The sequence below is a fragment of the Aedes aegypti genome, chromosome 3, assembly GCF_002204515.2.
Source record: "Aedes aegypti strain LVP_AGWG chromosome 3, AaegL5.0 Primary Assembly, whole genome shotgun sequence".
Taxonomy (NCBI): domain Eukaryota; kingdom Metazoa; phylum Arthropoda; class Insecta; order Diptera; family Culicidae; genus Aedes; species Aedes aegypti.
In genome coordinates this window covers 161168275-161184740 of record NC_035109.1, presented here as the reverse complement: position 1 = coordinate 161184740, position 16466 = coordinate 161168275, and the positions used below count along the sequence as shown (strand labels likewise).

Below are 16466 nucleotides of genomic sequence, written 5' to 3'. Positions count from 1 at the left end.
CAAAAAATTTTGGGATTAGTCCTTAATTGACGTTGCATACGGTTTTGGTAGGCGTTGTACAAATGGTCGTTGAGTTGCTGATAGTCTTGGTTCGCCTTCATATAGCTAGCTCTCGTGGTGTCCGTACGAACTTGCTGTGTCGTCGAAGTGCAGTCCTCTTCACTCTTTTCAGGTTCTTGAGATGAGCATTTGACCAGGGTGGTTTTGCAAGTTCAGGTCTGGATTTTACGGGAACGAACTGGTCGATAGCATACAGCAAAATTCCAGACACTGTCGATGCTGCAAAATTGGCATCGTAGTCCCGAAGAATCTCGTCCCAATCAACGTGCGCAAGAAAAGCATTCATACCGTTGAAATTAGCCTTGTTGAAATCGTAAGAGATGCTTTCGGCAGTGTTGTGGAAGTGACGAATCGGATATATTTGGAAATTCATCAGAATGGGGGGATGATGTCTGCAGAGTTTGACGAGAGGCGATGGAGCTTGTATAATCGTGCAGCTCTCCAATAACTGGTCGCTAACAAAACACAAATCGAGCATCCGATTGTGTTCATTTTCAATCCCAATGGCTTGCTTGAGTCCAGCAGTGCTGTATGCATCAAGCAGATCACGAAACGTCTGGTTAATCAAAGATCTTGAGGCAATCGGGTAGTAGAAACCAAGAGAATGACGCTGCCAAGAGATTGAGCCCATGTTAAAGTCACCCAGGATGATCACTTTGTCCCTAGCTCCAAGTTGAGAAGTTATCTAGCTAAGCGACTCAACGTATGTGTCAATTAGTGCTGCATCGTTAACGCGGTCTGGAGGGATGCAGACAACACAGATGAATAATGTTCCATCGACAGTAGAAATGGCGACCCATAATTGCTCCACCAAAGAATTGTTCGGAGGACTAAGCGAACGCGATTTAAAATTAGAGCGGACAGCTAGCAAAGTCTAAGTTTGCCTAAACATTCGTTTTGTAAACAAGATCAAAACCAAAAGATGTATGTAAATTCGCAATTTTGTTGAAATTTTGTTCTATGAAAACCAAAATATGGTGAATTTGCCCAGGTCTGCAATAATTAAATATTGAGAATACGTAATTTTTGCCAAGGAATATTAGATATTGACCACTGTGTGGCAGAATGTACTGATCAAAGTAATCCAGGCTACTATGTTCTGCAGCAGAAAATCAGTGTAGCTCTTAAAGTAATTGAATAATCATCTCAGCATGATTAAGGCATGTTATCAATGATAACAAATTATCCTTACGTACCATCAAAATGTAGTCTTCGGCAAAGTTGTAGCCGGAAAAAGTTCACATGAGAAAAGTTTGTTCACATTTCCAGAGATTATTATGGTGAGCTATTAGAGGAATGAACACAAATGGTTTGCCTCACGGTGTACATTAAGAAGGTGATATATTCTGTATATTAGGAATGTTATATATTCTGAAAACTGACAGCTATTTGAAGACGTCAGTCCTATCCACCTCTAATAAATTTGCAAAAAAATGATCTAGTGGTCCGGATGGTATATGGTACGGTAGAAGTGACGTCAAATGTTTATGATCAAACTTAAAATTTACACCAGTAAAGAGCCTGTCTTGTTATTTTTTATGCCGTGGGTTTGCTTTATACTTTCCATATAAACTTCAAATGGCGTGTGCACAACCAAATTTCTTCCAAATCACTTCAAATTTTGGGAGAATGATTTTCATCATAATTGACACCGGGAGCAAAACTTCAAAATTTGCATCAGTCTAATGAATATCATATTCAAATTGATCATCATTATAACAGTATTGCTGTATTTCAAAGTTGTGTGCGTAAATTTCAAAAAATGTTTTACTTCCCAGATGCAAACCACATGCTACGAAAATCGATCGAGAAACTGCCGAGTAAATGCAAGTTTGCCTTTTAGAAGTGACGTTCAGCATATCGAGCTAGTGAAGCTTTCGGTGCTACATATGCGCATCGACTTTTTTATTCACTTCTTTTGAACACAGAGCACATGCGCACATAATGGCCGGTACGCTGATCATAAGTACTGTGCAAAAGGATAGGACAAGAAACGGTCAAGGAATGATTCCGCTACCGAAATTACTTGAGCTGTACGCTGTTGAGAAGTAGAGCTGATTTCATAACATCGGTAACGCCTGATGTACAAATCAAATGGAGCTGTCACTTTTCCGTACGGAAAAATGTGCCGCTCAATTATTCCGCAAGTAAAAGTGACATTTCGCCCATACTGGATCAGCTGTCAAAATTACTTCGGTAAAAAGGAGAAATTTTACTTGAGCCCTTTACGTTTCAGGTGCATACTACGCATAAGATGAAGCATCGTTATGAAGATCCTGCAACATTCTCTGCGTATATATCCCATGTGGGCTAGACTACAATTTCACATCGCATTAGTTTGATTACAACGTTCAAGTAGAAAAGATCGTTTTTTGTCTGGCGAATTATTTTCTTCGAATGGAAGTATTTTATAAAAATCTGATGTACTGACCGCATATTAGTCATGTTTCTGCGTAATAGTTTGCAAGTAGTAAGTAATTATATTGAACAGCTTGATCGTGTGAATGTTTGAATAACGGAATATACCAGAAGTAATAAAGTTAAAATTGATTATTCATTTTTATGTTTTGTGATGATTAAAATGATAAAGTTTAAATGGGCCTACATACAAAAATGCTTCGTCATTCCGTGTTAAAAAATGAATGAAAAATGTGCAAATATAAACCGGCATTTAGTGATACAACCGTGACAATGACATTCGACGCCGGATAGCTCTATAACGTAAATAAACAACACTATTCGGTGCCTATATTTAGCACGCTAGATTTTGGAGATTCCGATCGCAAATATTCAGAGGCGTATACGAGGAGTTGTTAACTATATTTTATATTTAGTTATCGTAAAGTTGAAATCCAAATTAATCTTTTTTTTTTTTCAAATTTCAGCTTAGTCTTGTGGTGTTCTTGATGTGTTTGGTGTGTTACATCGAGACAGCATCCGTTGCTGATTCACTGGAAGATAATTCATCGCGTGATGATCTCAGAAAGCAGCTGCAAGATGTTAGAGCACATTTGGAGAAATTCAATACGCATTATCTCATAAATTTAGAACAGAGAATGCTAAATGTTTTGACGACGATGACCAGTCTCGATAGCAATGTGAAAACGCTGCAGGAAAAGTCACAAGTTTGGGATGTTTTTCAACACCACATTGGTGCATGGACCGAACATATGAAATCCGTGGATCACAAACTAGATTTAATAAAAAAGTAAGTTGAGCGTCATTGCCGTAAATTTATTACTGATCTCACTGTTTTACAGAAGCCAAGAAAGCACCCCTCATCCGCTGGAATCAAAACTCTCTAATTTAGATTTCAAAATCCAACATATTTTTGATAAAGTCGACATTGTAAATGAAAAGCTTCATGATATAACCAAAACTGTTTACGCATTGTCGAGTTCTTATCGAGCACGTCGAAACGATCGCAACGAGGCACATGAGCAAAGTGCAATAATGACTAAAATTAGCAATCTTCAGAAGCAACTAAATCGTTTGGAACTTAATTCTGCCGGTTGCCCAAAAAAGAACGGAAACGGTAATGGTAAGATAAAGAAAGAAGTTCAAGAATTCGACGACGAGCTAGATGATTTCCTTGACAAAATTACCACAAAAAAGTTGAAAGACCTGGCAGTCAGCCGTAAGAATTCACGTTCCCTTGAAAGTCTTTCAAATACGCTCCGTTCGGTTGATGAGCGAACGATTAGAATCTATGATTTGGAAGCGAATCAATTTGAACAAATCTTAAGCTGCTGCAAAAGAACTGATCATGAGATTACAACGTTCACAAATAGTGCGGATATTCTTTTGAAACGTATAGAGCGGTTGGTTATTAACGTGGATGATAAAATCGAGAAGAGAAACAGTTTGCAATGTCAACGACACAATAGTTCCACAAGTGTAGAAAGCCATTTGGATGTAACAACCGAGCCAAATGAAGATTTCGTCATTTATACAACAGAGAATGATTACAGCATCTCAACACTTGATTTAGAAGAAAATGATATAAAAGGTAATAGAAGGTTCAAGTCGGACCTAGTGAAACTGCTAAATTTGTTTTATCTTCCAGTGGATTTTCATCAACCAGACAAGAGTGGATGTCATCAGTTGACCATTCGAGAAGATGGTGTCTATACTTTTGGTTCGAGTGAGCTGAATGAAGCAAATCGAGATATAAACAGACGATATTGTAAGTTTGCAACGGAAGGAGCAGCATGGACAGTGATCCAACGGCGGGAGCATACTGATTTGCAGGAGAATTTCAATCGGTCTTGGAATGAATATAAGAACGGGTTTGGTGATTTGAGCAACGAATTTTGGTTTGGAAACAATTTCATTCATAGGTCACTATTAGACGCCGGTCATAAGATTTTTTGCTTCTAACTTTTCTTTTCCATTACAGTCTAACATACGATGATAACGTTGAATTGAGAATTGAGCTATTCGACTTTGAAGGTAATTCTGCATATGCCGAGTATAAGACCTTTAGAATAGATACTGAGCAGTTTAACTTCAATCTGATGGTTTCTGATTACCACGGCAATGCGTCTGACGCGATGAGTTACCATCATGATCAAGATTTCAGCACGTATGATCACTCAAACGACAAATCCAACGGTTTATTTTCATGTGCCTTAACATACGGTAGTGGATGGTGGTTTAACAGGTTATAAGAATGCATGCATTACGAATCAGATTTCAATTTAAATTTATAATTATTTTTAGTTGTGCCGAATCAAATCTCAATGGAATCTATTATGCTGAGAATCCAAGTTCGCACCAATCAACTGGAATTCTTTGGGAGCCCTGGCTCGGAGATTATTCGCTGAAATCAACCGTGATGATGATTCGCCCAAGAGATGTATGGGCCACTGACGATGAAAACTCTTCGCAACCCCAGGATCCATAATCGTATTCTAATAGGGTGTAACATATTTTGAAATCAACAGTTTCTAGGACTCAGTGTTGCTCGCTTTTCTGTATCTATGCACACTAGCGACGAAAGCTGATGAAAAGATCTGCTAGTTCTATAGCTGGACGTATTTCATCAACTACAATGTCATAAAATGCTTCTCACATTAACAACAAACAGTTGTTGTCTGTATCAATAGTTGCGTAAATTAAAAGCTGTTAAATAACCACGAAAAATGTTAAGCTGACATACATATTGTTCATTTTTATATAACAAATTCAACACGACCGAAAATAATGCAAAGGTAAATGAAAAAAAATATATTTTAGTTCACATATTCAGTTTATTTTCAAAACTCTTGCCTAAAGGCCATGGGGGGCATATTTTTTCTTTGAAGTCTTAAATCTTCCAGGATTTTACTTGGCTTTTTTTCATCGATTTCCTTAGTTCATCCTCTAAGATTCCCATTTGAAACATCTTCACAAAATCTTCGTAAGATCTCCTAGGGTCACAACTGTTGAATCCTGTTGGAGGATTAGCAAAAAAATATCTGAAGGAACTCCTATACAAACTGGATTGTTCGAATACTCAACGATTTCCAGGAGAAAAAAACCTCTAAGCATCATCGCTGGAAGAATTTCTGAGAGAATTGGTAGAGGAATCTCTAGAAGAATTTCTGGAGAGATTTTTGTAGGAGTCCCTGAAAGTATTCCAGGTAAAATCTCTGGGCAGGATTTCTTAAAGTTTATTCTCGACGAATGTGAGACGAATTTCTTGAATATAATCTATTATAATCTTTGATTTTTTCTCTAGAGTAGACATTTCCATCATTATTTTGATCATGCAATCGGAATAAGATTTTAGATATTCAAAACTGATAAGTGAATCTATACATATGTTCAACAACTTGAATATTAAAACAAGACATAGAAAAAGCATTATTTGAATTAATTAACGAAAGGATTTTGTTGTTGAAGTATAAGCCCTAAAAACATTGAATTTTACCTATGAACAAACGAAATCTTCAAAGATATATAAAATATTAGAGAAAAAGTTATTTATATTAATTTAAATTTTAAAATGGTTTACGTTCATAAGCGACCTAAGGCATTTTTGAACGTTATAAAATAGTTTGGCTTCTAGTAATGAAAACGTTACAAAGAATATTAAAACATATCTAGTTTATTCTACAGTATCAAAATGTTTTTCTGGGAAAAGGGCCCCCACTAGACAATGGCCCCTGGGCCCCAAAGTTTGTAAATCAGGCACTGAATACAGCGAAATATTGCTTACCTGTCAACTAGCACACCGTAACAAATTGATGGAGTGTTATCCGTTTTTCAAAATTATGCTGTAAAAAGTTGCGGAAAAAATCTGTGTGTATCATTTATAAGATGCCCTCTCTTAGTACTTTAACGTTTCTTGTGGATTGGGGTCATTTTTGGCCAATCGGCACTTTGAAGGAGCTGTCACTCTGTGGAAAGAGATAAAAATCTAAAATTTTCTGACTTTTCCTAACTTCTGAAAGCGAACATTTTCGTGCTAAAAGAAGCTCTCAGCGACCTCTAGGAGTGATGCTACAAAAAAAAGTGACACATTATGCATTTTGGACCATCATATAGTCCCATAATGCGACAACTCTTGATTCATGAATTTTCATCAAGATGTAAACAGACACCATGCCAACACTTCTTCTTCTTCACACTGTGACGAAGACTGCTTCTCAGCTTCAGTTCAATGAGCACTTCCACAGTTATTAACTGAGAGCTATTAATGCCAAAGATGCCATTTTTGCATTCGTATATCGTGTGACAGGTACGATTATACTCTATGCCCAGGGAAGTCAAGGAAATTTCCATTACGAAAAGATCCTGGACCGACCGGGAATCGAACCTTTAGCATGGCTTTGCTTTGTAGCCGCGGACTTTAACCACTCGGCCAAGGAAAGTTCATGCCAAATACAGAACATAAATTTCTTCGTCTTGTTCTTGGTGATACGTCCCAACAGCTTGGCCTTGCTCAAAAGCTACGTGTTTATTCATGTCCTTATTCATGTGTTGAGACTAGCTTAAATACAGCTCCAGAAATTCCTTCGAAAAAACCTCCTAATATTTTATCTAGAATTCTTCCCGAAATATCTCCAATGTTTCCAGCAGCCATTTCTCCAGACATTCTTTCAGAGATTTCTCTAGGAGTTCCTTCGAAGATTCCTCCAGGAATTGTACCAAAAATTCTTCCAATTTAATCTCTATCGCAATCACTACAGCGATGTCTGCAGGAACTCCAATGTGATTCCGTCAGGGATTGTTCCAATAATTTGTTACTAGATTTTTTAGACCGGTTCCGAAAGGGTTCCAAGAATACCATCAGCAATTCCTTCAGGAATTCTGTAAGGTGTTTCTATAGGGATACCTCCAAATATTATTCCATGGTTTTCTGCAGGAAAATCTCTACAAGGATTCTTCTATAGGTTTTGCGAGTTATTCCTCCATAGGTTCCTCCAGTATAATCTTCACTGAGATTCTTCCAGGAATTTCTCCGTGAGCTTTTCAAGCAATTATTCCAGGGATTGTTTACAAGAATTCTTCATACGCTTTCTGCTGATATCACTATGGAACACGTGCTTGTCTCAAGCATCAAAATACCGCTATTTACATAATTAAGGGTTGCTGAATCCATTGCCGGTTTCAAAAATATTACAGCACGTCTAGTTTTTCAGATATTGGCTTTTGAAAATGCAAAATTTGACTATTTCAGCCAACTTGCATGCAAGTTTGCCAACTTGTAAGGCAATTTATTTGCTTAATTTGCCACAGAATTCAAACTTTATGTGTAGAATAATACTTAACAGCAAAGTTCATAATTCCATCGATGCTCAAAAGTTATTTTTTGGTGTTTTAGAACAGTATTTCAATTTGCCATATAATAGAAACAAAGAGTATTGAATGGAGACTGCAAGCATGTAAAAAAAATCAATTTATTCTAAATTTGATTCAATCAAATTATAGCATAGCATAGCATAGCATAGACTGACTGTACATGTCAATGGTTGCTACTCCGTGATTGATCGGAACTGGTAAGAATTGCACTACGATCCAAATTAATAAGGGATGAGAGTTTCCGCTTACTCTCGAAGTGCAATTTTAGCAGATCTAATATTATTGATCAATAACGGCGCCGGCCAAGTCCTTACAGTCAGTTGGGATGGGTGTAATGATTGTTGCTTCTAGAGACCGAGAATACCTCTGCATCTCCACAATCACCACGGGAAGGGTGTTTATTAGTGAGGGAGGAAAAGATCTGGGAGTCACCTCTGGTCGATGATGCGATCCATGGACAAGGGGGAAATATACGACTTATATTTAAAGCTAGTTTTGTATTTTTGTTTCGAGAAGTTTTTGGTAGAAACTTTAAAAACTACGTCAACATCTATAATGTCGAACAATTCAAAAGATGTTTTTATTAATGACGAAAACTGAAAATTACATGTATATATTTTACATTATATTAAACAGGAATAATGCCGATACTTGTAGTGACGATCTATACATAGTTTGTTTGAAAATTACATATGAGTATTACTGTGCATTTTGTCTCGATATGGTAGAAGTTTTAAAAAATACGTCAACATTCACAATGTCGAACAATTCAAAAGATAATTTTTAATAATGTCAAAAAGAGAAAAATATATGTATATTGAAATTGTATAAGAAAAAAGCCGACACTTATAGTGACGAACCATACAAAGTTTGTTTTAATATTATTTAAAAGTTACGCTTTCAAGGAAAAATGTGTTATCACAAGCATGAAACGAACTCACCAGTTGGTAATCCATCCTCGACTGAACACAAAACTTCTTGGCGTCGTGCACTTTCAACCAAATTATATATAAAAATTTTATATATTATATAATTTAATATTTTGGAAAATCCCGGGATTTCCCGAAATTGTATGTTGAACTAGAAATAGTGTCAAATAATGTCACATAAGAAGTTGCATGTTTTTTTCTGGTGATTGTTGATGGAAGAATGTATTTTAGTTATTGCATTTGGCTCACTCAATAAGCTTTTTTATTGAGTTTTAAGGCCACTGTGATTAACCTTTTAGGGTTTTTTTTTCCCAATATGTTAGTAACGTAATTTTCAATAAACTATAGCAGGTTTATCTACGGTTTGTTCTATTCGGTGGTTGACGTTTTCATCATATTAAAATGTTATCGATGCCATTTTATCTTCCCGTAACTATTTTAGTTTGCCCGAGCATTCAACGACTAACATGCCCGTGGCTGTTATGCTAATAATTTGAAAGCATGAAGATTCCGTATAACACAACAATGTGAATAAGTTGCATTATCATGAGTAGATTTTCTAAGATTTGGTAAAATTTGAAAGTTATTGGTATCACCTATACCTATACCTATACCTTATGCATCCCGATTGATTTTCGTTTCAAATCAACTATAATAAATGCCCATTGACTTCAACTGCAGATAGGTGAAATATTGATGAATTAAATCTTAGATGGCTGTTTCAGCGTAGACATTCTTAAAACTACCATGGAATTTCATGCCATGTTACCATGTTAACGCTACACCACATCACACTGTTGGTACATTCTACAGAAATCGCACCAATCTGATATCGACTACACTGCCCATAAAAGCATAAATGTCCCATATGGATTTTCGAACCAACACCTTTTTTCATCGCGTCATGTATGGTTTAATATATACTTTATTATGCTTATGCATATAAAAATTTACATACTTTTTTTGAAAATGTTGCGGAAAAATATGAGCTTGGTGCATGGGACGGCAATATAAAGGCATAACAGTCTCTATATGAACTTTCAACCCAGACAGCAACTGCAAAACGTAAATTGTGTTCAAGTTTATATTTTTTACTGATCAATAGAAGCAAAATGAGTAATCTGTGCGGTGGTGTTTAATGAACAAGGCTTGCAGAAAAGTACTAGAAAATTATGAAAATTTGTATTTGAAAATAAACTTCAAACTTTGAGCGCTATTTTCTCAATGCCTACTTGTTCCATATGGGACAGTTATGTTTTTATGGGCAGTACAGGCATGATAAAATCAAGCGCATTTCTAGTCTGCTGAAAATTGATGGTGCGAGCGCTTAAGTTAACCCCCTAAAATGATAGTTTTTATTGAAGGGTAAGGTAAGGGTTCGTCAAAAATCAAAGGAATACTGGAAAATTGAGGGTTAAAATTAAAAGTTTGTTTCACTTATTGAAATTGATTTCAAACGATGATGAATCCTTAATCGAATAAATCATATAATTTCTACAGAACATTTCTCTCAATAAGTTTTATAAACCGTTTGATCACCAAGAAGAATCTTGTATATAGGGTGTCCAAGAAAGTATGGGCACGACTTTGATAATGAATATCACAACATTTTTCCAAACAAATATTTTTTTTTTATTTTTCCTTGGGGTATTTCAAATGATGTTTGTGAAAATATTGTTTGATAAAATAAACTTTTGCATTACAAATGTTGACATTAGAAAATCAATTCTTATCTGTTGGAACTTAACTAATAATAAATGTTTTTTATCGAAATCCTTCGATGTGGCGAGTCCAAGTACATTGAGGATGTTCCACACGAATTTTTGTTTAATATTTTATTCGGCTTTGCTAGAACACACTTGAAAAAATTATAAAATTATTAAAAATTGTTAATTTTTCTCTCCACATAAGATAAGTTAACGAAATCATAGATTTCCCGGTATTTTCAATATTAATAAAAACGATTCATTTCATACTTACTTATGTGAAAGATCTCTACATTTGGATAGGCAACACAAATTAAAGATTTTCACATATTTTAGCGGATACACAAGGACTTAGTTTGACCCTTTCTAAAATCGACCACAGCTGAAACCGGATTGTTAGTTTCTATTCAAATTTCATATACTTAAGTTTATGATTCCAATAAAATAGGTGATAGTCTGATCATTTATCGTATCAGCGATGATACATATATTTTTTCAGATTTTTTTTGTACGTACTTTATGGCCCAGCACAAATTTTGTACAACAAAGTCACTCAGATATAACGTGATTTGTGCAAACCTGATAAGAGGAGCTTCCAGAAATGTTACACTATATACAAGCAGGTTGTGGAAAAAATACTCAAAATTCAAAATCTGCTCTTAGTTAGTGCGAGAATAATACGTGTGAAAATCAGATTTTTGTCTGCACTAGTTTAAAAATGGCAGTATGGAAAAGCCGTGACCATACTTTCTGGGACACCCTATATTTAAGCATTTTTGTAGTTTGTAGAATTTCTAATAAATGGAAAATCATCAACTATATTTGAACAGAAGATATTATATATGGTCGGTGTTCAGACAGACTGAACCAAGTGCTTTTTAATGATTTTCGGAAAACGTACCTAAAGCACTCGAAACATCGAAATATTTGCATTATTTGCTGTAATAATGGAATATATCTATTAGATGGTACATCTGTATTGAAATAGCAACGGAAAAAACTAAAATGACGGAGTCCTTAACGTATCTGTAGAACGCTCAAATATAATATAGTCCGGTCTGTCTGTACACCGACCATATCAAACAAGATCAATTTAAATTTAACTGAACTTCGTTTTGATAACAAAATAATATCTGTATTCTTTAAAACATGAATTTTCGGCAAAATATATAATTTTGTGCTTGAATGAAATAAACGTCGAAAAAATAACTTTTCTGAAATGGGCAGTTTTTTTTGATCGCATTTCAAATGGATATTTCTTGAAACATTTTTTTTTTACTTTTTCTTAACCGAAACAGGATTCTTAGCTTTAAATATGAAAATGATAGTTATCTCCAAAGTGTACTCAATTTTTGATTACCAAGTTAATTGTTCAATTCTCAATAAATCAGATCTCAAGAGAGAGTAGAACCTTTTGAGATTTACCTCAAAAATCTCACGTTTGAGATTTTCTTACACATTCTTATGCACTAAGAGAAGATACAATCATAAACTCCGCTGGAAAGAAACACTAAACCAAGTATAAGATATGAGAATTTGGGATTTTTATAAAACAACTTAAGGTGAAGATGAATCAAAGCCAAAGTTCAAATTTTCAAGAGCACGGATCTGGAGAACCAAACATCCGTTTGAGCTGAAAACCTAATCGGTTGGTCACCACCAGCTAGTGACCAATCGATTAAGTTTTCAGCTCAATCGGATGTTTGGTTCTCCAGATTCATGCTGTTGAAAATTTGAACTTTGACTTCGATTCATCTTCACCTTAATTTATGTTGATTGGAATATATCCATCAACTTACGAATTTTAAAGACCATCACTATATACGGGAAGCCGAAAAACATCTCAATTTAGAACTGGAACTGGAAACCAAACCCGGTATCTTTGGAATGTCATTCCTCATAGATGACACCAGAGTCAAAATGCAACTCAAAGCGAAATTCAAATCCTCATAGATGACAAGAGTGTAAATTAAATTCCAATGATTCTAACTGGAGATCCAAAAACAAGTGATTTACTTTGTATGGTCAATGAACATTAGAAGATAGAACAAGCCAAAAATGTTTCAATTTTTTTACAAAATTTGTTGCTCCCTGGGGCTTTATCAAAGATATCCCATTTTACATTGGTTGGTTCATTTTATGCAATTGAACATACATCAATTTTGACTGCTCAATTGTATTGGGCGATTCTTTTGGTAGTAGAAACATCATTTTAATTGTTCATATCAATTGCGGGACTCATATGAGCCATCAATCTTTGATTAGGTCTTACATATTTCTACAAATTATTGATTTGAGAAGAAGCCAGAGATGAACCAGCCTCTGGCTGAAAATCTCTCTAATAAAGATAAAATAAAAAAAAATAAAGATTTGAGAAGTTGAAAAAATGCGCATAAACAAAACGTTTCAAAAAAAAAAATGCATATGGGAGAAACATCACAATTGGTACGTTAATACACCATTATTATTAGCTTTAAATAAAACATCTGGAAACGTTTACGAAAACGCGATAATGTTCACGATCATTGACCGCTCTTGATTTCTGAAAATTTATTTCGAGCCCAAGACTCTCACAAGAAAATTTCAGACAGTTATTTGTAGGTAAAATTGGAACATTCATCAAATGATTCGTAGTAGTTATTTTGTCCAGTTATCTCCTGTTACATGCAGGTAAGCAAGCAATCTAATTGGAATGCACGTCTTTTGCATTTTTTTTACTGTGTTTCATTCTCCAGCTGTCAAATAAAACATCGACGAGCAACCAGTATTTGTGTGTGAGTTGGCTCGCTAATTTGTAGTAGACGATGTGTATTAGTGGTGACTTCCATATCGTGCGGTGATTCGTCATTCATCCAAAGAGCGAGCACTAGTCTGGAGTATCCTTATGTGTCTACGAATATTTTGCTTAAATTAGATTCGTCCTTGTGTTTTACCAAATGGATTGTTGATATAACGGAAACCCGTTTAGTAAATGTTCATTTGTTAATCTCATTAACATGCTTTGCGAACGTTGTATCGGACCTGTGCACGAAAAGATACGGAAGTCTTCATCGATGTGAAGAAAGTGTGCGAAGAAGAAGACAGAAAGGGCCACTCCTGTTTCATTGTGTCTCGCTAATGTCGGATACTTGTGAGTTGTTCTCGTTATACTAATTTGGTGCGAAAGTTTATTACGGTTGGTGATACTACGCGAGAAAAAATATCGAAGGAACTGTGGAGATTAGGATCATAGATCCGAGCACTACTACTCCCAAAAATGATGAAAAGTTTGTTCGGCAGGAAAACTGCCAAAGACCATGACCGGAACAAAATATCGGAGATCGGCTTGCCCACGAACGTGGTGCACGGAATACATGTCAGTAAAAATAAGCTCACCGGTGATTTGGAGGGACTGCCAAAAGCATGGATCAGGCTTATGGATGCATCTATCACGCATGATGAACAGAGCAAAAACCCAGAGGCAGCATATCAGGCAGTCAAATTCTATAATTACTCGATCAAGAAAAAAGAACAAGCTGAACCGTTTAAGCCATTTATAACCGAAGATGCCATTCATGAGGAAACTGAATCCATTGATCAGTTTTTGGATATGAAAAATGCCCACAAGAGTGAGGATTCCATTGAAAGTGAGGAAATTTATGAAGAAGTTACACCGCCTCCACCTCCATTGCCTAAGAAGGCGATGACCTTGCCTCCAAAGCCACAGGTAATGCCTAAGCCGAAAAACTATCCTAAACTGTCCAAAGGTTTCCAGAATTTGAATCTATTGGAAGGAGGAAACAAAGAAACTATGATAATTCATAGTAATAGCACGGCATTGGATAATCACAAAAGTGCATACGATTTGGTCAATAAAGTCGATTTAGACGCTGATACCGAGCTAATATTAAGGCCAAAGGAGCAAAATGCCCGTACACCGAAAACTGATATGCAAGTTTACAACGAACTGAAGCGAATCTGCAATATGAATGATCCATTGGAACGATACGAGAAAACTGTCGAAGTTGGTAAAGGTGCTTCTGGAGTAGTATTCATAGCTAATGATCGTCATACATCCAACAAAGTCGCGATCAAGACAATCGATATGAAAAATCAATCATCCAAAGAGTCCATCCTAAATGAAATTAATGTACTGAAAGATTTCAACCATCGGAATCTGGTGAACTTCCTTGAGGCCTACTACATTGAGACAGATGATCACCTGTGGGTTATTCTGGAATACATGGATGGAGGCCCTCTGACTGATGTGGTTACAGAAACAGTGATGAAAGAACGCCAGATTGCCGCAGTTTGTCGCGAGGTTCTTCAGGCAATTAGCTTTCTGCATTCAAAGGGAATTATTCACAGAGATATTAAATCGGACAATGTGCTCCTCGGGATGGATGGATCAGTCAAAGTGACTGATTTCGGATTTTGTGCCAATATCGAAGGGGATGAGAAGCGTCAAACTATGGTTGGGACACCATACTGGATGGCGCCGGAAGTTGTAACACGAAAGCAATATGGAAAGAAGGTGGACATTTGGTCATTGGGTATTATGGCGATAGAAATGATCGAAGGTCAACCACCATATCTCAATCAAGCTCCTTTGCGAGCACTCTATCTAATCGCAGCAAATGGGCGACCTGACGTGAAGAGTTGGGAAAAACTGTCGGACAATTTGAAGGACTTCCTCGACCGCTGCCTTCAGGTGGAAGTTGATCAACGTGCATCGGCGGACGAATTGTTGCAACATCCGTTCCTTCAGGACTGCATGGAACTACGAACCTTGACTCCATTGATCAAAGCAGCCCGGCGATTGCTGAAACGGGACAACTATAGTTAAGCTGATGGACGAAGAAGGAAAAAATACGCCGATGTGGCTGTGAAATTAAGTGCCTTAAAATTACAAATGAACTGCTCTTTCCAATGTGGGACGAAACGAAAAACCGTAAGCGGAAAGTGAAAAAAATAGATAAGGTTTCGACACTTTTTCGTTGATAAGAGACCCGAGTATCGAAGGCAAGGCAAGTAAGATTACAAGAATGAATAAAAAAGAAAATTGATTGGAAATGTATTTACATGTCATACTTTATAGAATATGACATATCGTCCATTTTGTACTAGAGTATGCTGTGCACTGGGAAATATTGTGGAGAGTATAGTCACGCGAAAATGTGTAGCTAAGATGTGTGAAGTTAACAAATGATGAATGTAGCGTTTAAAATAATGACAATGGTATTCGTCCCTGACATTCCCTCAGTCCCATATCTTCAAATGGACCCCGTATCGAAAATGTGCACCATGACATAGTAGGCAGGAAATTATTGTTGCTCAATTTCCAATTTTGAATGGCTCAATTGGAAACATTTTATCCAATCCACAAATATTTGTATTTTTTTCCATCTACGAATTCCATTCATACGTGCTTAATAAACCTATAATGCATCTGAATATTGCAGTATTCTTCATGTCAGTGGTTCCCAACATGTTTAATCACTGCAGTTGAGGTTTTGATTTTTTTTTTCTAAAAGTTGGCAAATTTTGTTTCCAGATGGTAGCTTAACGTTTTCTGAGCACAACAGTATATTGATTTTGGATTTTTTGCTCCTCTAAGTCGCGAGAAATCGATAAAAATCACAAAATAAAAATTTTGTTCATTGAAAGACGAATAACTCAACAAGCTTTTTATTGTGCATTCAGATTAACTTTAGACCGAAGTTCATAAGAGAAATGAAATATCACCAACAAAAGTTCGGCGTCGGCATTCTAACGAAGTGCTACGCCAACAAAGGCATTCCTTATGCGTCGGCGAAGCACTAAATTAGAATGCCGACGAAGAACTTCGCCAAAGTTTTGACTGCCGAACTTCTAATTGTCACTCGAATTATCAATACCAAAAATATCCGCGATATGCCTTTTCACGAGACGTTTAAAATCAGCTGATTTTGAAGCACTTTGACAGTCCTTTTACAGAGATGACAGTCCCGTGTTTGCACCGGTC

The 16466-nt window shown here is 36.2% G+C and overlaps 1 protein-coding gene and 1 pseudogene across 2 annotated transcripts; both read left to right on the top strand.

Annotated features, from left to right (window-relative positions):
* Positions 1 to 2245: 2245 nt before the first annotated feature.
* Positions 2246 to 5306, top strand: LOC5578475 (angiopoietin-2). The gene is made up of 6 exons (XM_001656948.2): positions 2246 to 2530; positions 2946 to 3268; positions 3321 to 4069; positions 4127 to 4400; positions 4460 to 4723; positions 4783 to 5306. Exons 1-6 carry the CDS (start codon positions 2504 to 2506, stop codon positions 4964 to 4966), a joined length of 1821 nt encoding a protein of 606 aa, XP_001656998.2. The 5' UTR covers positions 2246 to 2503; the 3' UTR covers positions 4967 to 5306.
* Positions 5307 to 13304: 7998 nt separating this feature from the next.
* LOC5578476 lies at positions 13305 to 15539 on the top strand (annotated as a pseudogene). Its single transcript, XR_002501515.1, has one exon. The product of XR_002501515.1 is annotated as a serine/threonine-protein kinase PAK 1 (transcript).
* The last annotated feature ends 927 nt before the right edge of the window (positions 15540 to 16466 follow it).

Excerpts from the sequence above, each read along its gene's own strand:
- LOC5578475 (XM_001656948.2), top strand. The coding sequence starts at position 2,504 with ATGTTTCTGCGTAATAGTTTGCAAGTA. Across the intron at positions 3,269-3,320 it reads AAACTAGATTTAATAAAAAA|AAGCCAAGAAAGCACCCCTC; the intron begins GTAAGTTGAGCG and ends ACTGTTTTACAG. Across the intron at positions 4,724-4,782 it reads AGTGGATGGTGGTTTAACAG|TTGTGCCGAATCAAATCTCA; the intron begins GTTATAAGAATG and ends AATTATTTTTAG.